The following is a 27,425-nucleotide window of genomic DNA, read 5'->3' as shown; positions in this document are numbered from 1 at the left end:
GAGCTCGCCAGGCCCCGCGCCTCCCTTGGGCGGGGGGCCGCAGCCCAGGTACCCACCACAGCCCCCGCCTTGGGCAGAGGGAATCAGCAGCCGCGGGCTCCGGCCGGGCCGGGGGGTGTCCCTGCTGCTGGGGGGGAGGGGGCAGGCCCACCTCGCTGTGCAGCCTGGGCCCAGGCGGGGTTGGGGCGCGTTAATCTCCAGGCCCGCAGCCCGCTAGCTGAGCCCCTGGTGCCGCCCGGAAATCCCCGCCCGGCAGCCCCCGCCCCTTCCCCCGCGTCTCCAGCGTCTTGGCGACGGGCGCGGCGGGCTGTGCGGGCGGAGCGCGGCATGGAGACCCCGCAGCAGGGACCCCGCCAGGTGAGGGGCCTGCGCCGGCTCCCTCGCTGGGCTGCGGGCGGCGGTACGGGAGGGGCAGGTTCCCGCAGGGAGGGGGCGTCTGTGGCTGGCTCGCTTGTGGGGGGAATGTGTTGGGGGTTGCAGGTGGGGAGAGGCTCCCTCATGGGGGCCGTGTGTAGGTGGGTTGGGGAAAGGGTGGGAAGGTAAGGCCCCCACATGGGGGGAGTGTACGGGATGGGAGGGTGAACTCTCAGAGTTACTTTTGAGTTTTGTAGCCTTTTCCTCTCAGGTTGGAGGCAGGGGTTTTGACATCTCCCTATAGGGTGACCAGATAGCAAGTGTAAAAAATCGGGACAGGGGTGGGGGGGTAATAGGCGCCTATATAAGAAAAAGCCCCCAAAATCAGGACTGTCCCTATAAAATCAGGACATCTGGTCACCCTATCTCCCTGTCCCAGTGTCCCCCCTTCAGCCCCAGTTCAGTGTGTAACACAGACTATATGGAGGCTTTTAATCCTCCTGAGCTTTCTGAGGCCACAACCTGACCTGCATTTTCAGCCGTGCTAAGTAACTGTGTTGAATATGGATTCTGCTACCTCAATTGTGCAAATGGGACCCCGCTCTTGATTAAAAGCTGTAGTTTAAGAACTGTTCATGGTACAGACCAATCTTGAAAAGTGTTTTTTTAAAAAGCCCTTTCAGTAAAGTTCTGCACCCCATCCGAGCTGGCCAACATGGCCGTGTTAGCGGACTGCAGCTTTAAAAGCAGTGCTTAAAATCAGTTTGCTGGAATAGCAGAGCAGGCAGTGTGTGTTTTCCAGTTGCATCCTAGTTGTAGCAATATTGGGAACCCTCGCATAGACCAAGCTCCTGTGGTCACCAGCTTTTTTAACAGTGTTGTTAACCCTACTCAGACCTACATAACACTGTATTAAAAATGCTAGTGCTCGTGGGAGCATTGTTTACACTGGTGCTGTCGCTATTGGAGTTCACCAGGTTTTTTTTTTTTTTTTTTGCAACCCTTCCCCTCCCAGTGTAGACCAAAAAGAGTGATATTTTCCAAGAGGACATATTAACCCCCCTTCATTGATCAAATAACTAGCAAAGTTTTGCACATGAAAATAGTCATGGTCTCATGTAACTGGCAGCCAGGAATTTCTGATCCCTGTTCTGTTGTGGGCTTGGGCAAGTCTCTCTTACTGTCTTGGTTTCCTTATCCTTATAATAAATATGTATATATCATAGGTTTTTTTGAAATCAATGTAATGTGTTTTGAAGATGTAAAGAGCTATAAAAATAATAATGGTCTAAACCTCAGGACTTGCAGTACCTATACTCCCTAGAACCACTGGTTTAAATCCTGACAGTGCTGACTTCTATGGCAAATAAATTCAGTTCAGTGCAATTTAGCCTGGGTCACTTTTGGATGTGATCTTAAAAACCAAGATCCTGTCTGCTCTGCATTCCTGCTTAGACAATAAAGATACTTTTCTGAGGTAGCAAGAGAATAGACTTGTTCCAGTGTTCTTTCCATCCTCCCTTGTAGCAGTACAGGCACACTCAAATACTGAGTTTCAGCAGTCCTGCCCATATATAGTTTGTGGAGCACTTTGGGATCCTTTGGCATGGAAGGTGCTCTATAAACAGAAAATATCTAGTGGTAGTTTTATTATAATGTTCCTCTGCAAAGGTGCACTGCAATATGCTTTTTCTATGGAGTTGGGAAAAGAGGTTTTTCAGGTCCTGGTCATTTGAAATCTGAAATGGAGTTAAAACTGTTGTACATATCACAGTGCTGGATCTTTCATAAAATCTGAGTAGAAAGGACCTTGCCAGCAACTGTTTTTGTTTTAAATTTTTTGTTCTGTTTTTGAGGAATATCTGAGAGAAACTCTTGGTCTCTTTACAGCTCTTTACAACTATCACATTTAGGTAACAAAACATGTTTAATGCATACAGAATTATTACATAAAGTTATTTGAAGGTTTTCAGATATTAATTTTAAAGTTACCCAGTGTTCTAGAAACCTTATAATGGGTGCTATAGAAATAAGCAAAAATTGGACTGATTTTGGGTTTATCCTCGCTTTACCAACATTTTGTCACTTTTTTGCCATATTCCCTGTATAGAATTCTGTTAACACTTATGGGAAAGGTAAGTAGCAGCTAGCTAGGTGGATGTTGATTGATGGGGTCAGCCCCACCTGCATGAAAATATTATTTACTGTCAGTCTCTGCATGGCCAAAACTCAGGACAGAGATTTGAAGCCAATCCTGCAAACCATCACTCACACAAGACGTCCCACTTGCTTCAATTAAACTAGTATGGATAAGGATTGCTCTTGTGAGTAAAGGGCCATGGGATCTTGGATTTCTAATTGCAAGCAGCATTAAGACCTACTGCTGTTCCATTTGGAAAGTTGATGGCAAAACTCCCATAGACTTAAATAAGAGCGATATCAGGGACAGCAAGGTTCATGTCCAGCTAATCCTGTCTATCAGGAGTTTATTTTTAGTGCAGAATTAGCTGAGGTCAGAGTCGACACTGTCGGGTTTAGGAAGCTGTTCAGTGTCTCTCTCAAGGACTGACTTTGAATGATATGGGGAAGAAACAAGTGGTGAGTTCAGTTCTAGGGAGCCTTTAATTACATTATCTGTGTATTTTTTTAATTGAAATGAAGTCTTTGAAGCATGGGGATTTTTTTTTTTTGTCCAGTTCACTTATGTAATACAAAATCTGAATCTAAGCTGCCTCATTTTCTCTAGGTGAGAAAAATTTATCAGGTGTGTGAGCTATGCTTCAGCTAGTTTGTTAACAAGAGGTTTTATTATTTTGTAGTTTTAATTTTGTTTTGACGTTATGGTCAAAATAATTTGAAAAGGTTGTGTTTTATTGCACATTTTATCATGTTGGACTGTTCTATCTCTAAATTTATAATTTCACTAGTAAAGTACCCACAACTCTTCATACTATAATCTGCAAATATGTTGATATTAAATGCCTAATTTTTGGCAGTGTTTTTGTAGATAATATTTTCAATAACTGACTGGAGTGATGAATTAACTTTCCTGTTTGTGTAATTTATTATAAGAGAAGTAAAAATATTTAAAGAGAACAGCTACATATGCCTCTGAGGTGTCTATAGCAGTGGTTCTCAAACTTTTGTACTGGTGACCTCTTTCACATAGCAAGCCTCTGAGTGTGACCCACCTTATAAATTAAAAACACTTTTTAATATATTTAACACCATTATAAATGCTGGAGGCAAAGGGGGTTTGGGGTGGAGGCTGACAGCTCGTGACCCCCCATGTAATAACCTCGTGACCCCCGGAGGCGTCCCTAGTTTGAGAGCCCCTGATCTATAATATCTCTCAAAAATACAGCACATATCAGAATTTAGGCATTGACATCAAATGTGTATTAGATACTATTTTACATTTCTACATAGCACCTTCCATCCAAGGATCTCAATGCAATTGTGTACATTTGCTTATGTATGTGATGTTCAGAATCGCCTTTCAGAAGACTTAATATTTGTTGGATGTGTCGGTCATGCTTGGAATGAGCTGGTTTCTGTGAAATGGCTTAGCAAGGGCTTAGAAGGGAGATGGTTTCATAACATACTGATGGAAGATTTTTTATTTCAGTGCCCACCCCGTGCCCTTCCCCCAGTTCCAAGGTAAGATTAGCTGATTATCTGAAATATGGTAATTTTTGTGAACTGGAATATTCTTGAAAAATGTGAAATTAAGAAAAATTAGCTCAACAAAAATCTCATAAAGCTCTCACTGACTGTATTTTCAGTGAGATTTTGCTAAGTGAATTAAAGAGACAAATATGCTTTCAATTCTGTGCTAAACAAAGTTTAAAATCAAATTAAACTTACATTTGTGAAGCTAGGATTAAGGCTGTGTCAGCAATTTCATTATAAACCTAGCTTTATTTTAGTTTTGTATTTCATCACAAAAATTTGCAATAGACTAACATTTTTATGTAAGTTTTAGCTTAGCAGCAAACTTTTTTTTTTTTTTTTTACTAATTTTTAAAAGGTACCTTAAAAATGTAAGTATTTGGGTATGTGTAACTTCCTCCTTTGACTTTCCAGAGGTCTTGGGGTATCGGATGCTTGTTTTCCAATCATATAGTACAAAAGAAGTTTCATATTGTAAATAGATTGGGAAACAGTTTAATTCATAATATCTCATTGTTTCTGTCATTTGGAGGGGGGAAAATGCATCAAAGATTTTAAAAACTATTTCAGTCTCAGTAACTTTTCTATTTTCAACCCCTTGTTCTCCTTTCCTGGCCCTTGCCTCATTGTTTATTGCTGTTGAATGCTGTCTCTCGTCTATATTTTAAATTGCAAGCACTTTGGGGCAGAGACTTTTTTAAATCAGCCTGGTGCCTACCATACTTTTGAGTGTGGTATAAATAATAAAATCTATGTATACCATATTGATGCAAAAGATGGAAAGGTTATGGTTCTGAGGGTTCAATGATCCATGAACCAAGATAGATTTTGATGATAGGAAAGGCAGTTGTTATGGTCTGTTAAGTCGAAAATCCTCTTCAGTGCCTTAAGACATATGTACATAGTAGCTCATAAACACCATTGAGGAGTCTGAATATTTTTTGTTAGCTGCTTGCTTCACTGTCATATAACTTCTCCCATTAGTTTTTGTCAGATAGTAAGACAGGTTCCAATTAAAGAACCAGGTAAAATGAAAGTTTTAATCTCATGAACAGCTAACAAATCAAGAAACTGTACATAGTCACAAGAAGCAAACAGACTATTGTTTTGTCTATTGCTAAGCAGCCTCAACCTTGTCATATTCAAATGTTTATAAAAAGAATTAGGGTTCAGGGGAGGTGGACGGCTCTTATGTGTAAGTTCTGTGACCCCATAAACCAATCGTTTTGTGAGCTCTAACACAGTTCTGTGTTGTAACTGATTCAAAACTAACATTCTTATTCTTTTTATATTCCTTTCTGACTTTTTTTTTTTTTAATTTAACTTAAATGGCAAAATCTTGGATCTGAAGTGGAAGCCAAGGTGAGTTTGTTGAGTAGTAAGTGCTGTGCATGGATATACTTCTGTTTAACAGTTCCTGTTGACTTCAGTTGATCCTATTTTTAAAGTTTAGTGCCTGCACTTTAATGTTTTGCTTAAAAGCCGATTGCTAACTATTATAATTTATTTATTTAGTGCTTAATGTGTACATGGATCAAGATTTTAGAAAGTGCCTTATGCTGTTGAATGGTCAATTTGAGACACTTTAAAGGGGCCTTATTTTCAGAGGAGAGTTATTTAGCTTAGAAAAGAGAAGAGAGTCTTTAAAGTCACTCGTTGTGCAGGCCCCATCTCACGGTTGTCATTCTCTGCTATATCTGTCTTGAGGTGAAGTGACCAGAATCGGTCACTATGCTCTATATGAGAAGTTTTTTCTATGTTGCATCATTATTATAATTTCCTTTTTTTTTTAAAGCCCACCCTATGTGTGTTTTTTTAACATATGTTGCAGTCTGCGAGGTTTTTTATTTTCTATTACTTCCCCACTCCTTGCTTTACTCTTCCTTCTCTTTCCTCTGCTGATGAGAGTTGTCATGGCTTGTGTAAAAAGGGGGCTAGGAAACTCCAATCTTCTTCACTTCCAAAGGGATTCCCCTTTCTGGTTGAGGTAGAGTTGTTAGAAAGAGAGGATGGATTCCTCCATAGTGTGTAACTACTTCCTTTATTTTACATCCTACAGATGAAATTCCACTTAGTCGTCCAAAAAGAAAGAAGCCCAAAGGAAAAAATGCACTGGGTAAGAAGCTGCCAGGAGTGAAAGATATACTTGGATTGCTGGAGGAACTCTGTACTGTAGCTGATCTCCTGACAAATAGCAATTTGGATTTCATACCTACCATTCCTAACAGGGAAACTTTTAGACTTTCTGGCTCATTCATCTTCATTGGTTATTGTCACAGTTCAAAGCAATTGCACTTGTATTTCCCCATCATGTTCCGGCAAGGGCACCCACTTTTAGGGTTTTGGCTCCCCAGCCATCACCTCTCTGGGGCTGAGACCTGTGTCTCTCTTCCTCCTGACTCGGGCTTTTCTGGGCTGCAAAGTTCTCTTCCTACACTACGAATTCCCCAGCAAATCAGATTGCCTAAGCAGGCCTGCTTTGCTTTCTCCTCAGAGGCTACAAACATATAAACAAGTACATATATTCTTATAGTGAAAGCATTACAGAGAAAACGTATTAAAAACAATAAAAGAACTGTTTTAATAAACTTACCAGAGATCACCCCAAACTCCAGCAAGGGCTCTGGGACATGAGCAGTTCTTCAAATCCCACCATGGGGTTTTTCTGTAGTTACAAGTTCTTAACAGCTGTTCCCTCAGAACAAGCACCCCATGCATCAGTTAGCCTTTCCTTTATATAGCCTGAGTCTTTGATCTTCAGAAACCATAAATAGGTAATCAGCGAGCCAGAGGTTCTCCTCTCAGGGCGTAGCTTCAAAAGGTTAGGTCCTGACGTGGGGATTTGCATTCCCCTTCCCCCATATATTTCCTAAAAAAACCCCACTTAACTTTGTTGGTCCTGAAAGTTTCTTCTTTTCCGTTACATTTTTGAAGATAGTCCTTGAAGTGCCTAACATTTCCCAGGGTTTGCATTGTCCATGTCTCTCCCCTGGAAAAGTTACATACAATCCCACAATAATACATTAACTTGCATTTATAATACAATGGACTCCAAAGCTATTTAAATGTAATTCAATAAGATCTCCTAAAGATGTTGTAGGAAATTGCCATATCTGTCATAGTTTTTATACATTATGATTTTTTTATTCTGAAGCGGTATTAGTTAGAATTATAGTCTGAATACTAAAGTAATTGGAAAAAGAAGAACAGGAGTACTTGTGGCACCTTAGAGACTAACAAATTTATTAGAGCATAAGCTTTCGTGGACTACAGCCCACTTCTTAAAGTAATTGGGCTTTCCCCCCTCCATTCTGGTTACTGATAAAGCAGCAGGTGCTGATACAGCATTGAAAAATTGCTTGAATTTTTTTCTTGCTATTTTTTTCCCTTTCTGGTTACCTCAGTTGCTTGGGTCCTTGAGACTGGACAGTCATCCACAGCCATGAGATGCTTTTCAAATTGATCATTTTACTAAGTGCTCTAAATTCTGAATGGACTCAACACAAATCCAAGTAAATACTACTATGCCTGTTTCTGTAATAGATTTAAATATTGTCAGGTATTCTTTAACATCACACAGAGGAGATGGATTGTTCATAAAGTGTGTTCCACATGAATTCCACCTAGTAGCTAAACAGAGAAGGAAATACAAAGTGCAGATATGCCTTGGTTTCCTTCCCAGGAAGGCTCACGCTACCACTGAACTGAGTTTTTTTTCTTTTATTCTGCTTTTCAGAGGGTATTGTTCACGCAGCTGTCCGTCGGCCATCTGAGAGTAGCGAGCCTCTAACTCCTGAGGTTCAGGATGCTCCACCTCAGAGGAAACGCAAGAAGAAGAGAATGCCTCCTGGTATGTGGAGAGTGACAGAAAGGATGGAAGATGGAATTAGGCTTGGCAGCATAAAGTCTTGCTAGCCCACTTCTTAAGTTTCTATTTCTAAAGCCATTAGAATAAGTCCATCTGCATTGATGACAGGCCAAAGACATCTCTGGTGTAAATCCTTGGAGTGAGTGAAAATTCATATCAATGAAGCATTAGGTTGAGAAATCCAACACTCAAGCGTCATGCAATTCTAGATGTTCAGGTTTCTACTGGAGTGATAACTCTGCCGACTTGCACCTGTGTAGTATCTTCTATTCCCGTTTATCTTGTTAAATATGAGCCATATTTTATTACTGCTGCTAGATTTTATAATCTATGCCATAAAATATATGCATATATAATGTGAATTGGGGCCAAATCAGTATTCTAGTAGAAACTTATATTTTGGAATTTCCTGAGTTTTGAATATTTAATGTTCCAGTGTTTCATTACTGCTAGTTTTTGAATTTGAATATTTGCTGATTTTAACAATGGAATAAATTAGAGAAATCTTGTAATATTTTTTAGGATATTGTATTATTCAAGTAGCTATTTTCAGTCCAAAAGCAAATACGTTGAGGTGTCTGCATCTGCTAAAAGATTTCAAGACCAATGGTGGTCTGATTTTATGTGATCATAAAAAATAATGTAAGAGCTTTGATTATTTCTTAGAGTGAAAAATAGAGAATTACTTTCCAATGCTGATCCCACATTTCATATTTTTAATGAGACAAACAGCACACCAGTCCTTGCTGTGAAAGCTGCCTTTGAAACACTTGGAGGTGTTACTTTGAAAACATGTAACACTTTAGTTTACTGGCACCGTACTGCAGCACACAATCACAATTCCTAAATTGTTAAAAGTATATTAAAAGATAAATAGGTTAAAAATTGTCACAAGATTAATGGAAACATCAAATTTTGGAAGTGGAGAATTATAGATAATCCTGCGTTAACATTTTGTATTAACTGAAACTCCGAACATGGTGCTTTTTGTTCACAATGATTGCATTATAGTTATACAACTGTCTCAGTGCATACATTTCCTAATCTGTACTAGCTTGCAAATTAGATTATTTTTGTGGTTTGTTTTAAATCTTCAGAATCTGAGACCTCTTTCACCCAGCAGAATGTGCCCAACACATCCTTTTTTCAGACTGGAAATGGCATGGATCCCCAGCCCTCTGAAGAAACAGTGATTCGTAAACATCGAAAAAAAACTAAGTGAGAGCTTCTAAGGTGCTTTATAATTCTTGTCGAAGAATACCTATGATAATGTATTAATATATGTTAGTATTTAAGGCCCTGACCCTGCAATGACATGATGTCTCTGGAACTACTCAGTGTGCAAAGATAAGCGTGTGTGTAAAGCTTTGCAGGGTCAGGGATTAACTTTGTTCTTTTAATCCATGGTCACAGTGAATGCTAAGAATTTAGTATTAAGAAATATTGAGGTACATTTTGGCAATTTATTAATTTAATCTTTCTTCAAATCTACACTACAATTTGAACATGATAGTATAAATACAATACTTAAATCACATACATTAAAAATAAATCAGAATATGTAACATAGGCCATATCTATACTAGAGTCCTTTAATGGTATAGGAATACCACCACTACACTGGCAAAAGTGATCCTAGTGTGGATGCAGCAATACTGTGCTTTTCACTGGTATTGTGAAACAACCTCCCACAAATAAAACAAGCTATACAAGTAAAAGTGTGGCTAGGGACTTCAGCTAGCACAACTATGGCAGTCAGGGATCATACCTCTTCACACCCTTGACTGACATAGCTGTGCTGGTAGGAGTCTGTAGTGTAGATCTAACCTAATCATCTGATTTCTGCTTTTCTTGAACTTTCACTCTTATTTCTTAACTTTGTTAGAACATTACTTTTGCTCTTTATTTTGTCTCCACTTTCCTTCAGCTTCTGAATGTTGCTCCTTTAAAACACTTTTGCTTCTCTTCCTGCCTAAGTATTTCAATTTCTTTAGATTTTTTCTTTAACTTATTTCTTCTGCATTCTTTCTATTACAATAATCTTTTCATGTCTTTCTTTTCCCACCTGAGTGGTTTGTCACAAAACAAAAGTAAAATATTAAAATAGTTATTGGGGGTTTGCTTGATGATGGTGATTTTATGCTTCCGTAAAGAAGAATTTTAGGCTCTAATCCTACAAGCAGTTGCACGCAGAAGAAACTTTTTATAGGTGAGTATTCCATACTATTCATAGCAGTAAAATTAGGCATGTACTTATGTGTTTACAGTATTAGAGCATTAGTCTTTAAAGCTTTAGACATTGTTCTTTTTCTCTCCACATATCCTGGGATGATAGGAAGACTCGGCCAGCAGAAATGCAATGTTCCAATGAACTGGGAGTGGAGGAAGAGGACATTATTGAAGATGAACAAACAAAAAGTCCAGATCAGCAACCTGTGTTTGCTGTTCCCACTGGTGCTAGCCAGCCTGTGAGCAAGGTGTTTGTTGAAAAAAATCGTAAGTAATTTCTCATTCTTGTAACTTCAGATATTTTAATAATAATGAAAAAGTTAATGCTGTCCTGTTAAAAAAGAGAAGTTGTCCAGATGTGTTTTTCTGCAGAAATAGTTACAACATTAAAACCACCTGAGCATGTGGCCTTATGTATACACCTCTACCCCGATATAACATGACCCAGTATAACACGAATTTGGATATAACACGGTAAAGCAGTGCTCCGGGGGGGTGGGACTGCGCACTCCGGCAGATCAAAGCAAGTTGGATATAACGCGGTAAGATTTTTTTGGCTCTCGAGGACAGCGTTATATCGGGCTAAAGGTGTATTTTTAAAGCTATCAAATTTCTGCATATGTGTAATTTGACTTAAAATATATCATTGTGTACTCTGAAGTAGAGCATTCTGTCTGAAAATGTCACGCTCCCCTAAGTTAAATGAATGGAAAGCAAGAATTACTATTGCACTCATCTTGACATGAGTCCCACAAGCACTAGTTTTTTAATCACAGAGCAATCTGACCCTGTTCAGAGCAAGTCAAGATGACGGAGATTTATCTAGCTAGTATTTTCAGTGTTGCTACCCTGGTGAGAAATTTTAGGGAAAACATACTATAGGAAGGCCTGTATGTTCATATACTTTTTTTGAATACAAAGGAAGAGGGATGAAAGGGGTTTTTATGGGAGACAAAATGGGATGCTAAAGCATTTTTCTTTTAAGTGAAAACTGTAGTTGTTCTGAAGCTATTATTGAAACTAGTTGTGTTTTGGGGTCTTGGTAAGTATTATGGAACATAAGGACCAAAATGTTTTAAATGCTTCCTCCCTGTGCAGCACCCCACATAACAAGGCCCTCATCCTGATTGAGATTTCTAAAGTCTGGTCTGCACTAGAAGGTTTTACTGGCAAAACTTTATTCAGCACGGCTCTGCATACATCCACACTAAAAACTGAGTCCACCCAACAAAGCCCTGAACTTTTGCTGGCAAAATTAAATCAGTTCACCAAGTGACATAAGACCTCTATCAGTATAGTTGTCAGGGCCGGCTCCAGGGTTTTTGCCGCCCCAAGCGGTGGAAAATAAAAAAAGGAAAAGCCATGATTGTGATCGGCGGCATTTTGGCGGCAGCTCCACCACACCGCTTTCTTCAGCGGCAATTCGGCAGCAGGTCCTTCCCTCTGAGAGGGACTGAGGGACCTGCCGCTGAAGAGCCCGACGTGCTGCCCCTTCCCCTTGGCTGCCCCAAGCACCTGCTTGCTGGGCTGGTACCTGGAGCCGGCCCTGATAGTTGTGCAATCAAATTGCCTGTGAGAAGACAGAAATATCTGTACCAGCAAATGCAGCCCTCCAGCAACAAGCCCACAATGCTGCAGCTGTCCCAGCAGCAGTGACCCCTCTGGTCAAAATTTTGAATTCTGCTGCACAGGGCTCACAGTAACTGGAAGCCTGCCTCCCATTTAAATTTGCCAGCATGTTTTGGAAATACCTCTTAACCTGCCTGCCACCTCCTCAAGCACTCTTGTACAAGCATGATTCCAACTAAACCTTGTGCTGCTACCTGTTCCAGGAAAGAGGTCCTGGATTTCCTCAGTCTGTGAAGCAGATGGAGTTGTACAGGCACAGCTGTGGATTCCCACAGGATTCAAGATGTGTATATACTGATATTGCAAAGGAGATGCAGAAGCAGGGGGACACAGCAAGGATGAAGGCCTATGCCAGGCAAAGGGGAAGGAGCTGCAGTAAGCTTACAGAAGAAAAAGGAAGGCAACAAAAAGTCTGGCACTTCCCCCAAGAGGTGCCACTAATATGTGGAGCCCGGGTAGATTTGATTTAAATCACTAGTCAGGAAGTCTCGATTTAATCATGGATTTCTACATAAAAGTGTATTCTTGTTGGTTGTTATAACCTTAATACATATTCTTCACAACTCAGAGATAGATGTGTACCTTCTAAAAATGAAACCTACACTATACATTTTTAAAGTGATTTATTTTGAAAACTTTTCAGATTAGTTTTACAGCTATATCAGAAAATGGATTGGTTATTTCATTTACCAAAGGTAACTGAAGCAGATATTTATGAAGTCATTGAGAGGTGAACTATCTCCAATTCAACAGGTTAATCATTAATATTTGGAAGATTTTCTTGCCATGATGTATTAGGAGGAGAACATCACCAGACAGACATTTAAATTGTTTTATTTAACTAAAACAACAACGTTATGTATTCTGGATTTTTTTTACTTCAACAGCGAGCATAATATTTTAACAAAACAAGCATGCGAATTTTTGAATTTAAACATTTAGTTCTTTAAAATCAGGTTTGTTTTTGTTAAAATTGGCCTCAAATTGGCAGCCGACTGTGCATGGGCAGGGAACAAAGGAATTCTGTTTTAAAATAACCAGTTTATTTCCAGGGTGTGAACTGGCAGATTGAGCTCTGGTCAAGTGAAAAATTCTCTAAGTAATACAAACAGAGAATCAGGATAAAGCGGTCAAAACCATTTCCAAATATATACTCAGTACTTTTGCTGGCAATGCTTGACAATAACCAAGTACAATTCAGTATGTTAAAAACAGAAAACATACTTGCACTGACTGTAAGCTACACAGAACCCAGTAAGTGAGCATTCATACTAATGTATGTGATTTTTGCAGAAAATCCATTGTAAACTGATTAGATGCAGGATTTCAACTCCAAATCCTACTACTTGCATCCAGATCAGGAAAGAGATTAAAAACAATGTGTGGGTAGCTTTGGGAGGGGAAGGAGGGTTTTGATATGGACAGGTTCACTGGCTCTCCAGGAGTCCCAGGGGCCTTCTGCCCCTTGCAGAGAAGACCATTTATCTTTAGTTTTTTGCTCCCCTGTAACAAGTGAGTAGTTCTGGACATTTCTGTGTGAGAAACATTTCTCTCATCCTGGTAGGATACCTTTCCATGGTACTCTGCCAGGACGTCTTGGGGATTGTCACTGTTTATGTACTCAGCTGTAAGGTAGGAGCAGGGGACAGAATCAGGATATGTGTTCCATTTATCACCCCACCACAGTTAGGGAAGAATCCATCTATTATTTCCTACACATTGCTCAGAGTCACAATCCTGTGCAGCTGGACTATCCCCACTGTCGATTTTCCAACCCTGAACTGATTGTCTACTGACAGATAGCAATCCAGGAGTGCAAGCTTCCAGAAAGTGATTGCTATCTGTTTCTCTGCTATTAAAGCAGCTCTCATTCTGGAGTGTCTGTGCTACAGGACTGAGGTGAGCTCAGAACACAACTCCAGGAATGTGACCCTTTGCATCCAAAAGTTCTATAGGTCATCCCAGTTTGCATCACAGTCTGGTCCCACCATTTGGTGCCAAGAACCACCGCTCCCCTGTGAACAGCTAGTCAATGAATATCTACAGCAGCTGGTTGCTTTCATTCACGGTCTGTATCATCCACTCCTCAGTATCCCCTTTATATGATGGGTTACCAAGATTCCACAAATATAAAAGAATCCCGTAAAATAGACAAGAGAGATTCTTTGGTCTGTGCAGCATCTATGGTTTTGGATGTAAGAAATGAGGGATTTAAAAACAGCATGAAAGAGTGGATTATGGGTTTGATCCCAAACTCCCACAGTTCCCAGAGAGGAGTGATGATATCCCACAATATAATGCAAACATTTCCTGGTTGATAGTGTGCATGATGGTGATATGGGAGACACTGGGATTCCTGCTTACAGTGCAGCATGTCCTTTGCTGATACAACTTGATCCTGAGGACACACTGCACTGGTACTCATGTAAATGCATTCTACTGAAATAGCTATGTTGGTAGCAGAATGTCAATAAAACTTTCTAGTGTAGACAAGGGGCAAAGTATTACTGCAATACAAATAATAGGAAGTAGTAATAATCTCCATGATTGAGTAAGGTTGTTTTTCTTTTCAGGGCGTTTCCAGGCAGCTGACCGCACAGAATTGGTTAAAACCACAGAAAACATTGATGTATTTATGGATGTAAAGGCTTTATGGACCACTAGGGATGTGGCACTCTCAGTGCACCGTGGTTTCAGGTATCTGATAGGTCAATATTTTGATGAAAGAAAAGGGACTTTTGTGTGAAATCCATTTCTTTTTCTCTCTGGCTAGGGAATCCTTTTGAAGTGAACACCTTCTGTCTACCTTGTAAATGTCTCTTTTAATCTCTTTGGACACACTCAACAAACAATGGATGAGTGCAGAACTGAATAACTGCAAACTTTTCTATTGATGGACTAGGCCTAAAGCTTCTCAGCACTCTAGCAAATTATAGTATAGTTTGGTTTGTTTTGACTGAGAGTGCCTGCTTTTGAGAGGCAGGGGGGAAAGTTGAAGTACAGCAGCCAGAATTTAAACTGTAGGAGAGACCATAAATGTGTCATGTCTAATTTTAGAAAAGAACAGATTTTTAGTTTGAATTAAATTCAGAAGCTGCTTTTAGTGTACCATTTGTAGAAAAAAGGCAAATGGACTAGCCTGAAAAGAGGTTGTAACACCCTAAGGGAAATGTAATGATAAATAGTAGTGTAATGAGCTAGTATGAGGTGATTAGTGATTGTGTTAAGTCCAGAAATTATCTTGAAGAAGTAATAAACTCTTTGAAATTCACAGATGAAACCAAAGTGGAAAGAGGTGCAAATGTTAGTGAGGACAGAAGTAATACAAAGGGACCTACAGAGGAAAGAGATTAAAAATGAGATATACGTAACTACTGTAATGCATCTGGGAAGAAAATATTTGAAAAATATGTAGCTCCTGAGGGGAAAACTTGGAAATTAGTAATGCTGAAAAAGAGTTAGGAGCAAAATTTAAATCAAATTAGACGTGAGTTTGCAATGTGATATAGTAGCAAACAGGCCAGTGTGATTTTTGGCTGTGCAGAGACATTATGATATGGAGCAGGAAAATAATAGCTCTTCTCTATCTGGCTCTGGTGTATTTGTACTGTGTGAACATTGTGTTCACTTCTGGGCAATACGATAGCAAGGAGTTCAGAGAAAAACAGCAAAAATTATCATTGGGCTGGAGGGACTGACTTGGGGGAAAAAAGATGCATATAGTTTGGATAAAACACTACTAAAATGGAATTGGGGGGCTACAGCAGGGAGGAGTGCTCATAGCTTCTATATTTGAAGAGTATGAACATCAAGTTTGGAGAGGAATTATTTAGAGCATTGCAAAGGAATACAACTCCTATAACTATAGGAGTAATGGGATAGAGAAAAGGCTGAACATCAGGAAAAATTTCCTTAATAAGACCTCTTAGGCTGTGAAGCAGTCTCTCAAGGGAAGAAGTGGAAGCCCTATTGCTTGAGACTTTTTAAACTAGACTGGACAAATTGCTAGAAAATTATATGTAAAGAACAATTCTTCTGTCCTGGCAGAGATGGAATGGAGCTTTAGCTTCTATGACAATCTGGACCATGAACTTTTGCTGAGATTACAGCTATTTTCAAAAACTCTAACAATCTCTTATCCATTTAGGGTGATTGGACTCTTTTCTCATGGCTTCCTTGCTGGCTATGCTGTGTGGAACATTATTGTAATATACATTCTAGCAGGAAACCAGCTATCCACTCTCTCAAACCTGCTACAGCAGTACAAGGCCTTAGCATATCCTGCTCAGAGTTTCCTTTACTTGTTGTTGGCTATCAGCACAGTTTCAGCCTTTGACAGGTAAAATGTTCATTTGTATAACTTACATAATTTGTATGCCATACATCCCCTTTTTCTGTGGCACTTTTCTCACCTGTGACAGGATGTACTACAGATTGCTTCATTTGCTGCAGTTAGTTCTACCTTGCTCTACCTTGACAAAAGAAGATTTATCTTCTATGTATATATGCCATATATTTTTACATTAAGGGAATGTAGCGGATGCATACACATACGTTTTGCAAAAATAACAGAATGGTAAAGTACCAAAGGAGACCGTTATTTACTGTCTCCTTGTACAGTGTTAAATGAGCTTTTCTTCCCTGAAGTATCAGAGGGGTAGCCGTGTTAGTCTGGATCTGTAAAAAGCGACAAAGGGTCCTGTGGCACCTTATAGACTAACAGACGTATTGGAGCATAAGTTTTCGTGGGTAAATACCCACTTTGTCAGATGCATTTCTTCCCTGAGTGGATCTGTGTGTTCCCACTTGTGGTACCTTGTGGTAGATCCTTCCTCTTGCTGTGTAAGCTAGAGCTCTTTTGTGTCTCCCACCTCTCCTGTCAGGGTCACTGGTGTTCTGAGGGCAAGGCTATATAGGAGAGGAGCATCTTCACCACCTCAGTTGCTTCCAACCATATGCCTGGTCAGATGTGAACTACTCCGGTCTCTTTGGAGTTTCTTGTTTCTTAGGAATAGTTAGTATTAGCTAATTATGTAGAGTTTGTGTTTTTCCTGATTCTGGGTTATGAAGGAAATGAAGAAACAGAGGAAGCCAGGTCTCAAGAAGTGCATTTCCTGCGTGGCTGTCTTCCCACTATCCGATGACCATGTGCGGTGCCTTAAGTCCCTGGAAGAAGGACTGTCTCTTACAGAGTGTTTGATTTGCCAAACCTTTATTCCCAGAGACCGTAAAGATAGGGAGACTTGCAAGAGCTCCTCTTTCTAAAGGAAGCTCTCAAGGCTAAAACCTCTGGACCCACTCAGGCTTTGCATCCTAGCTCTAAGAGACCAGTCTCTGCCCCTGTGACCTGAATGGCTTCAAGAAGCTGCAACCTCTGTCAGGGCCTGATTTGGTTCCTGCAGATTACCGCCGTTAAGCCCCTGAGGCTACAGATGTCCAAAGCAAGTGCCATGTGGTTGGATCTGACTGCCCCTGTTCTGGAAGAGAGGTTGAGAGAGAGTTTGGCCACTGATTGTGTATCTCGTTCGTCCCCGCTACCTGGCCCTGATGGAACTCCTATGGAACAGAGTTGGTTCTGACTTCCACTTCTGGATCCAGGAAGATGGAACTGATTGATGTATCAGAATCTGGGCCATCAGCACCTTTAGTTCAGTCTGTCACAGCACTGAAGAAAAAGGGGCATAGAGACTAAATGGTCACTGTTAGCAGTGCCGGTTCCTGGGCATCAGAACTAGAACTATCAGATCCATCCGATTCTGACAGGGCGTCTACAGTTCCAAAGTGGAGATCTGTTCCAGACCTGACTTCAGTAACAAGGAAGATGGATTTATTTATAATGTTGGATCTGAGGTTATCCACATTGTCAGATCCATTGTCAGTTCCTGGCTCTGTTCCAGCTATATCCTCAGTTCTGGAGAGCTTTGTCGCCACGGCAGCCCAAGTTCATCTTCCAGCTCCAGTTCACGTCTTAGTTCTGAGTGTGAAACACAAGTCATCCAAAAGAGGCATGTTATCTTGGTTCCAAGATCTTCTCCCTTGTCTCCTGTTAGGAAGAAGTGGTCAGAAAGTGCTGCTGGTCTTTTCCTGGAACACCTTATGCTTCTTCCTCCTGGGACCCCATACAGGGTCTTCAAAAAGAGCTGGATCTCCATACTTCTCTCTGGATCTGCTGTTATCCCTGGTGCATTCTGTCTCAGATCCAGACCTGGATCCTTTCCAGGAGGAAGATAGAGGAAAAGTGCAGAGACTTGTGGCTCTCCTTGTACCACCCTCTGGATCACCTTCTGCAGGCAGAAAAACTAAAGGACATGAGATCGACTGCCTACTCTTTGGGTATGATTTCCTGTGCTAGGAGTAGACCCTCTACTCCTTCTTTCCAGTACCAGAGACAGCTCTACCATGGTTTTACTTTTTGTCAGGTCAGAGACATGAAAAATATCAACAACCTGCAGCATTCCAGAGACAGCCTTTTTCAGCCCGAGGTCTAAATCTGAACAATCCACTTCCTCATCAGCGCCTTCATCATGAAACAACAAGCCTTAATTTTGACAAGATGATTAAAATCAAGAACCAGTCAGCCCCCTTCTTTGGAAAGAGGCTAGCCCTCTTTATTAACACATGAAGACAAATTATGTCGAACCAATGGGTTCTAGAGATTATAGAAAGGGGCTGTGTCATACAATTCAAAAGATTGATGATCATCCTTCCCCAATATTCCCTTACCCTTTACTCTTCAGGGACCCCTCTCACAAGGGTATTCTTCTTAGAAAAATTACTTTGGATGGGAGCAGTTGTGGAGGTCCCCAAATACTGGAGCGGTGGCAGAGTCATGGCTTTTATTCCCATTACTTTCTGGTGTGGAAGAAGGATAGAAGGGATTTCATCCGATACGAGACTGGAGCAACTTGAACAAGCACATTTGGAAGTTCCGGTTCCCTATGTTGACATCTCTTCGCTTTCAGTCACGAATTGGTTCACAACTCTTGATTTAAATGACTCATTTTTTCCCTATATTGATTTGTCACTCATTGTAAGTACCCCTGTTTCATGGTGGCCGGATGCCGTTTTTAGTACAAGGTGTTTTCATTTGGCTTCTCCACAGTGCCCAGAATTTTTACAAAATGCCTCCCTGTGGTAGACGCTCATTTGAGGAATGAGGGTATTTTTGTTTACCCTCATTTGGATGATTGACTACTGAAGCTGCTATACACAAGGACCTGTTAAGCCATATTGTTTTTACAACTAATCTCTTTTCAGCTGTTGGACTTCTTCTCAACCACCCGAAATCAATTCTCTGACCTACTCAAAGGATTCCCTTTACAAGCTGTATACCAGACTCAGTGGAAGGGAGAGCTTTTCTACCAGATGAAAGATTTCAGAGGTGTGTTACTCAAAGAATAAAATTCTTTTTGGGTCTCATGGGCTTTATGGCAGCAACTACTTATGTTACTCGTTTTGTTATCAGAGAATGAGACCTATGCAGCATTGAATGTCTTGGGTCTACAGAGCAAGTTGGGACAGCCTCCGTATGTTGATCATCATACCTCAGAACATCATAGCCTCCCTGAAATGGTGGTCAGTGAGAACAATTTGTTCAGAAGTATATAGTTCAGTCTCCTAGATCCATCTCTGATAGTCAAGTTGGATGCTTCAAGCAAGGGTTAGGGGGGTTCATCTTAATCAGCGGATAGTTCAAGGGCATTCGTCTTATTAGGAGACACCCTGCACATCAGTGTGTTGGAATTGAGAACTGTTTGTTTGGCCCTTAAGACTTCCTTCTTCACCTATAAGGGAGGGTGGTGCAGGTAGTGACGGACAGTATGTCGGCAGTGTAGAACATCAGCAAGCATGGGTGTTCATTCTGCTCTTGTGTGCAGAGACTGTAAATCTATAATATTGGTGTCTCCTTCCTGATGTCTATCCTGTGGCCTTGCATCTGGCAAGGTAAAACAATGTAGTTGCAGACCGACTTAGCAGAGACAGTGCACAAATTGTCCTTGAAGTATCAGTTGGTTCAGACCATATTCTTCAGCTGGGATCACCCATATGTGGATCTGTTTGCAATGAGGTCCAACAAAAAGTGTTTCCTCTTCTATTCCAGAGCGGGCAGAAACAGTCTATCCCTGTCGGATGCTTTCCTTCTCCACTGGGGAAAGACTCTAATGTAATGCCTTTTCCCACTCTCCATTGATCCAGAAGGTAGGAAGAAAACTATATCAGAACAGGGCAAAGACGATTCTCTTTGCCCTGACTTGGCCATGTCAACTGTGATTTACCAATCTCCTGCAACTGTACAGCAGAGTCTTTATGTGTCTTCCTCAGTCTCCAGACCTGCTGTCTCAGCAGGAGGGAAAGATCTTTTGCCCAGACCTACAGTCTCTTCACCTGATGGCGTGGGTGATTGGACATTGACTCTGTCTGCTCCTGAGCAGTCATTTTCTTTGCCTGTGCAGGACATACTAGTTAACTCTAGAAAACAGTCCACTAGAAGCTGTTAGTTTAAATTGGACCAGATTTCAAGCATTGATGAAGGGAAAACCTGATTCCCCTGTATCTGCTTCCGTTCCTTGTGTTCTGGAATAATTAATATACTTGAAGCCTGAAGTGTTATCTGACTCATCCTTAAAAGTTTATTTGGCAGCCATCTCAGCATATCATACTTTTAATTGATGAAAGATTGCTGTTTGTTCTGTGTTTAGTCTAAAGGTTTATCAGATGACTCTCTCTCTCTCTCTCTCTCTCTCTCTCTCTCTCTCTCTCAGAGATCCTGTCCCTTCCTGGGATCTTAATTTGGTATTGCCCATGCAGCATGGGTCATGCTGGTAAAATTGCCCTTTGAACCCTTTGCTGAGTGTTCTCTATATCATTTGATATATCAAGATGGCTTTCATTATCCCATCAGAGTGAGTGAATTGAATACCATTTTGGCTGATCCAACTTCTTTTCATAAACAGGGTAGTTCTCCAACCTGATCCCAGGCTTTTACTTAAGGTGATATCTGATTTTCACATCAAAAAGACAATTAATTTGCTGGTTTCCCCCGAGGCTTTGTTCTAATAAGGAGGATGCCAGAAGGACCCTGGCTTATTATATAGATAGAACTAAGAGGTTTTGTAAATTATCAAGATTGTTTGTGTCTTATGCTAAAAATTGAAAAGATTATATGGTTTCTTTCCGGACTATATCTTGATGGATTAACGATTTATTGCTGAATGTTACACACTAGCAAAAGTTCCTGTACCTGCTTTGATTCTATCACTGTGGTTTCTTCCTTCGCTTGTCTTAGGCAGGTGCCAGTTGCTGAAATTTGCAGAGCTGCAACCTGGACTTTCAGTAAACATTATGCGTTGAACCTGGCCTCTAGGATTTCGTAAAGCGGTGCTACAGTCTCTATTCAATTAGGACTCTGTTCTGGCTCTAGGTCAGTTTTCAGCACTGCTTATCGCTTTATCCCTTAAGAGGGAATATGCAGAACCATGCAAAGAAGAACTTAAGGTTACTTCCTTGTAATCAAGGTTCTTCGAGATCGCTCTGCATATTCACACTTCCCACCAGACTTTCTCTCTCTGTCAGAGTCCTTGTTTGTTTGGTTTCTCTGGCTTTGTGGTGGAAGGAACTGAAGTGATGAGGGCACCTTACCCCTTACAGCCTTGGCTTCAGAACGTTAGTGACTGAGGCGGGGGGTGGGGCATGAGACTGCTTCTTACACTGCTGGAAGAATGTTCTACCACAGGGCACCATAAGGTGGCACAGTACCCATAAGTGTGCATACACAGAGCCATCTTGAAGAACTTTGATTATAAATAAGTAACCTTCATTTCTTTATATATATATATCTGTTCAGGATTGACTTGGCTAAAGCATCAGTAGCAGTGCGAGGCTTCCTGACCCTGGATCCAGCAGCCATAGCCTCTTTCTGTGAGTGTTATAAACATACAGCTAAGGGTAGCATAAAATCCCTCCTTTACCTGTAAAGGGTTAAGAAGCTCAGATAACCTGGTTGGCCCCTGACCAAAAGGACCAATAAGGGGAGAAGATACTTCAGATCTGTGGGGGAAGGTTTTTGTTTTGTGTTCCTTTGTTCTCTCCGGGTCAGCGAGGAATCAGGGCAGGGAAAATACATCTCCCAAAGCCATACCTGAACTAAGCCTCTAAGATTACAAATTGTAAGTAATAGGAAGAAAATGTGTTAGATTTTCTTTTGTTTTAGCTGGTGAATTGTCCCTATGCTATGAGGGAGGTTTATTCCTGTTTTTTTTGGTACCTTTAAAGTTTTGCCTAGAGGGGGATTGTCTGTGTTTGGAATCTGATTACCTTGTAAAATTACCTTCCATCCTGATTTTACAGAGATGCTTCTTTTACTTTTTCTTTATAATAAAGTTCTGCTTTTAAGAACCTAATTGGTTTTTAGTGTCCTAAAAACCCAAGGGCTGGTCTGTGCTCACTTTGTTAACCTATTTGGTTGGTATATTATTCTCAAGCCTCCCCAGGAAAGGGGGTGAAGGGGCTTGGGGGAATTTTGAGGGAACAGGAATTCCAAGTGGTCCTTTTCCTTAAATCTTTGTCTAACTTACTTGGTGGTGGCAGCAGTACTCATCCAAGGACAAGGAAGGATTTGTGCCTTGGGGAAGTTTTTAACCTAAGCTGGTAGAAATAAGCTTAGGGGGTCTTTCATGCGGGTCCTCACATCTGTACCCCAGAGTTCAAAGTGGGGAGGGAACCCTGACAGTGAGTATACAGCAGACCATAACATTCAGTAGCAGAAAATTACAGCCTTTATGCATCTTGGCATACATTTTCAGTGCTGAGTTTAAACATGCAATCTCCACTAGTGTTAATGGAAATTTCATCCCTAATTGTTCTCTACGTTAAAAAAAAATTACAGTACTGTATTAAATATTAGCACTTCAGTCTGTTAGATAAAAATGGAGGGTCAAAGAGCTGAATGTTTTACTAACTAGTCTCATGTAAAAATTTGGAATAAGTGATGGGATTTTTAGTGCTTCTGAATCCTTTTTCTCTTCCTTACCCCTTGTAATGCTATTTTCTCCCATTTTGAATGCAGCACATGTACCAAGTAGAGCAAGAGTAATGACATATCCCTTTGACTTAGCCATCAAGTTGTTAGTGACCTTGGTCAGGATGGTAGAATGCAGGGGACAGAAGTCAGATTTGAGGAGTTAAGGAGAGTGCTGGAGAAAAAGACTGGGAGGTGGAAGTGAGCAGCACATTCTATGACTTTGGAGACAGTGGGGTGGAGGGAGAGAGAGAGAGCAAGGTAAAAAATCATTATTTTGTGACTAGATAGTGTTTTATGTAAAATTAGTGAAAGCTGCAAATTTCTTTCCATTTCTCCCAGTATACTTTGTTGCTCTCATCTTGTCTCTGAGCCAGCAGATGACAAGTGACAGAATCAACCTCTATACACCACCTTCGGAGAATGGGAGCATCTGGTAGGAAATCTAGATTGCATTATTTTTTAACATTTTCTTGCCCCTTCTATGACACAGACCATGTAAGAATGTTTAATTAACAGTGGCTTAGTGATGTCATATAGTACACATCTAAAAGTGTTATAAAAGATTCCCAATATTAAACCTGTCCTAATATTTTTGCATTTGAGACCTTAAACTGAGCCCTTGATGACTTTGAGAATTGAGGGTGTTTAGCAACTCACATGATAGGGTTCGCTGTGTCTAATGGTTAAATGTATCCTTTATACACCTTGATTGGCTCAGTCCTGAGGCCTCTGTTTTGGAAGTGACCAAACTGAAATGGCACCTCACAGAGGTGGCACATTTTCTTTCCTTGTGCAGATCAATCTGTGGAGTGCCAGTGTCATTTTTGGAGGAGGTGATCTATTCTGTCCAACCAGGGTGTCCTGATTTTATAAGGACAGTTCCAATATCTGGGGCTTTTTTTTATATGGGCTCCTATTACTTCCCACCCCCTGTCCTGATTTTTCACACTTGCTATCTGGTCACCCTGTGTCCAACAAATTAGGAAAAAGTGTCATAAAAAGAGACTGATCAAGAGGATACTGCAGAATTATTGGCCTCTGTGTAGAAAGACCATTGCTTCTTGGAGGGTGGGCCAGTAATTGAGACAGAATCAAATTTGATGTTCCCAGTCTGCAGTCTTCATGGCTCTCAGAAACAGTCCTTCAACAAGGTGTCATACTCCTTTCCTAGGCAGGACAGCTGTCTGGAATACAGCCCTTAGGCAAGTTCAGACAAGTGTTCAACACAAAGTAAAAACAGAATTGGTAATTTGATATAGACATATCCCACTCTGTCACAATCATAATTAAAACTTTGTCTCTGCAGATTTGCTACTTCACTACTCATTCCCCTTTCCAGATCATTAATAAATATATTAAACAACACTGGATCTAGTATGGAACCTTGAGGCCCCCTGTTGTTAACCTTTTGCCAGGATGACAATTGACCATTTAATCCTACTCTTTGTTTTCTGTCTCCAGCTAGGGAAGGGGGTTGGTGTTGACATCTAACTTGAACACTCACTCCATGATAGGTAGTGGGGCTTCTCAGTTGGGTCATAGCCTTTGGCATTCACTCTCCTCTGCAGCTCTTCAGACCCCAGAACCTTTAGAACATGTTGTGAGAAACATTTGTTGTTCAGTTTTTGTTTTTGTTTGGTGTTTTTAATTTCTCCAGTTAAAGCATATTGCTGCCAGACTGCTACATGGTAGAAGTTGTTAAAATAATAATATATACACACCAGGATAAGCCTCGCTATCTGCCCTCTAATAAGTATCTAATGCTTTTTTCAGGACCGCAGGTGCAGAGGAACAGATTCTTCATCCATGGATTGTGGTGAATCTGGTGGTAGCTCTTCTGGTTGGGCTATCCTGGCTCTTCTTATCTTACCGACCAGAGCTAGATCACAGTGAAGGTATGGGATGTTAAGCCTAGAAGAAATTTGGAGACTGTGTTCCTTTGACTCCCCCAAATCTACTTTGTTCTGTGTTCAGAACTGGTCCTTAGAAGTGTATCACTGCTATAGTTAAGGATAAAACATTTCTATTATAATCCTTTTTTCTCCTCCTCTCTCTCTCTTCCTCTGAATATGCATAACTTTCCAAAGAATTCATTTCTTGGAATGAAATTGTCCTTTGTTGGTCTCTTCTGATTTTTTTTAAGTTTGAGGAAATAATAATGTCATTTTTTAATGCTGTAGGATGGAATTTTTCCCCCTAGGTGTTTTAATCAAACAAGGAAACCTAACCAGTAATTTGTCCTGGCTAAAGCAAAATAAGATGAGTTTTGAAATATGGTACTGTTTGGAGAGAAGCATGACTTTGATTTAACGAAGTTCAAACTTTTTGAAAACTATGTACTCTGCTTATATATTAGAAAACTATATTACGTTTTAAAGTGCACATTTCACGAATGACATTTGCTGTATGTATGTACAATACAGCTTGGGCAGCAAACTCTTTTCAACAGACAAGAAAAGCAGGAGTAGTCTTTACCTAGACCTTCCTACACCCTCAAACCTGCCCCCCCCCCCATCCAGTGATACAGGCCCATTAATCTCCCTCACACAGCAATAGTCCGTCATTTATTGTGTGATGACTGAATTACTTATTCAGTTCAAATTTTGCAGGCTTTGAACGTACTGGGACCTCCAGAGCTCAGGGGTAGTGCGTAGTCCCCTTGTCTGTTTGGTGCGGTGCCTGGATGCTGCTCTGTTATCTTGGACCAGAGCTAGTACCCTTTGGTGCCAGGATCAGGAACCAAAAGGTGGCTTAATGCCACCTTTACCACTCCTCCCAGACTTGTACCGAGCACAGCTCAGACAGTCAAGTGAACCTACAGTGAATATATAGATTGCATGGGTTTCAATCACATATCAACTGATGTCACACAAAAAATCCTCTTTGATAATATTTTGTAGGTTTATGGAGCTTTAGAATATTTCTTCAAGCTGCTTTACAACAATATTTGACAACTTTTTATATCTCAGTCCACTGCTGTCCCCTGCTCCCTTTCCTGGTGTCATTCATACGTGCTGGGGGGTGAGTTGAAATTCAAAAATCCAGTTGGATTTTAAAATCTTTGGATTACAAGCAATATACAGTAGCATTATTGAAAAGCGCCTTAGAAGTGGGGAACCTGAGGCACAAAGAGGTGAAATTGACTTGCCCAAGGTGAGCCGATGGCATGATCTGGCCCAGAAATCCTCTGTGTTTCCAGGCTCTAACCACTGACTAGGACAGTTCCTTAAAAGTTTTGAGAGAGAAATTCTGAAAAGGTTCACCTAGGACTATCTCAAACAAACCAAAGGAAACTCAAAACTATTCAAAAACAGTTTAACAAGTTCATACTTCATTCACCATCTGAAACAGCATATGCAGGGGCATCAACAAATGCGGTGGATCCAGCTTTTCCTCAGCTAAATGTGCTGCCAGTTAGATAAAAATTGATAATATTCTAAATTGAATTCTGCTTTCTGATTCTAATGTAATTTTTAAAACTCTCTGATGTTGACTTGGCTGGTTAGTTAATGTTGCAATTTCTATTTTTGATAATATCACTAGTCCAAATGGAGGATGCTGCTGTGTGTGGTTTGCTGGCATTGAACATTCCTCATCATACTAAGGCTTTTAGTACAATGGCAGCTTGGTGGGGACAGGGATGTCTCTTGCCATTATCAAGGTGTTGGTCAGGGCCTTCCTTACCCATACGCAAAGTATGCAGCTGCGTAGGGCACCAGGAAATTTGGGGCACTAAATTACTTGGTGCCCTGCACAGCTGCGTGCTGCTCCAGCCCCGCTCCACCTCTTCCCCAGGGCCCCCGCCCCTGCTCTGCCTCTTTCTTCCCTGCTCTGCCCCAGCCCCAGCCCCATCCCCACTCCCCTGAGGACTGCAGCAGGGCTGGGCCTGCACTCACTGGCAGCGGGAAGTGCAGCAACCCGGCCCCAGCCACACCACCGGCTTCCGGGGGGGTGTGTGCCTGCATTGGGCCCCAGAATAGCTAGGGATGGCCCTGGTGTTGGTGATATTATTTAGAAGACAACTCGAAGAGGAAGTTTGGAGAAAAGCAGGAGGAAATATTTAGCAATAATTTATATGGTTTTTCACTAAAGCATTAAAAAAATACTGTTTTTTTTGTTTGTTTGTTTTTTCTCTCTTCCAGAACTGATGTTTCATGCTGAAGTAGAAGAATTTCCTCAGCTGGATAAAGGCCTCAATGTCCAATCGTAGTGCAGAAAATGCATCTTCAAATACTGTAGCTGAGACTGAGGACTTAGCACTTATATGTATTGTACCTGTATATAATGCTTTTCTACAAAACAAAATTTGTATTTTTGTATTGTTTTATATAAACTTGTTTCTGATGGATCTTTTATTTTAATTATGCTATTTTAAAAAATTCCAAAGATTTTTGAAAATAGGACTATAAAACATTTTATATTTTTTTCTGATAAAGTGAGTCTTTCCTGGTAGATAAACTCAAAACTAGTTTGGTAAACATCACTACCTAGATAGCACGGGAAGAAGACTGATGGTATACAAAAGATTAGATGGGCAAATGCTTTTGTGAGTAGCATTTTTTTTATCCTCAACCAGTTGCCTTTGGGTGTTGATGCTAATGTCAGCTCATCTGATTAGGACATATTACTTGGTTAAATATTTTTAAAGATCGA

The 27,425-nt window shown here is 40.7% G+C and overlaps 1 protein-coding gene across 2 annotated transcripts; it reads left to right on the top strand.

Annotated features, from left to right (window-relative positions):
- Window positions 1–148: 148 nt before the first annotated feature.
- TMEM237 (transmembrane protein 237) lies at window positions 149–27,161 on the top strand. Of its 2 annotated transcripts, none has more exons than XM_034785992.1 (13): window positions 149–357; window positions 3,983–4,014; window positions 5,378–5,388; window positions 6,086–6,142; window positions 7,763–7,876; window positions 8,992–9,112; window positions 10,230–10,390; window positions 14,326–14,449; window positions 15,900–16,091; window positions 21,597–21,670; window positions 23,112–23,205; window positions 24,546–24,667; window positions 26,915–27,161. In XM_034785992.1, the coding sequence occupies exons 1-13, from the start codon at window positions 328–330 to the stop codon at window positions 26,980–26,982; spliced, it is 1,200 nt and encodes a 399-aa protein (XP_034641883.1). In that variant the 5' UTR covers window positions 149–327; the 3' UTR covers window positions 26,983–27,161. The 2 variants fall into 2 exon arrangements, with proteins under 2 accessions (XP_034641883.1, XP_034641884.1); XM_034785993.1 differs by lacking the exon at window positions 149–357 and adding an exon at window positions 2,368–2,952.
- Window positions 27,162–27,425: the final 264 nt, after the last annotated feature.

The sequence above is a fragment of the Trachemys scripta genome, chromosome 11 (assembly GCF_013100865.1).
Source record: "Trachemys scripta elegans isolate TJP31775 chromosome 11, CAS_Tse_1.0, whole genome shotgun sequence".
NCBI lineage: Eukaryota > Metazoa > Chordata > Testudines > Emydidae > Trachemys > Trachemys scripta.
Note: the sequence above shows the minus strand (reverse complement) of the source record. Positions and strands in the feature narration are given on the sequence as shown.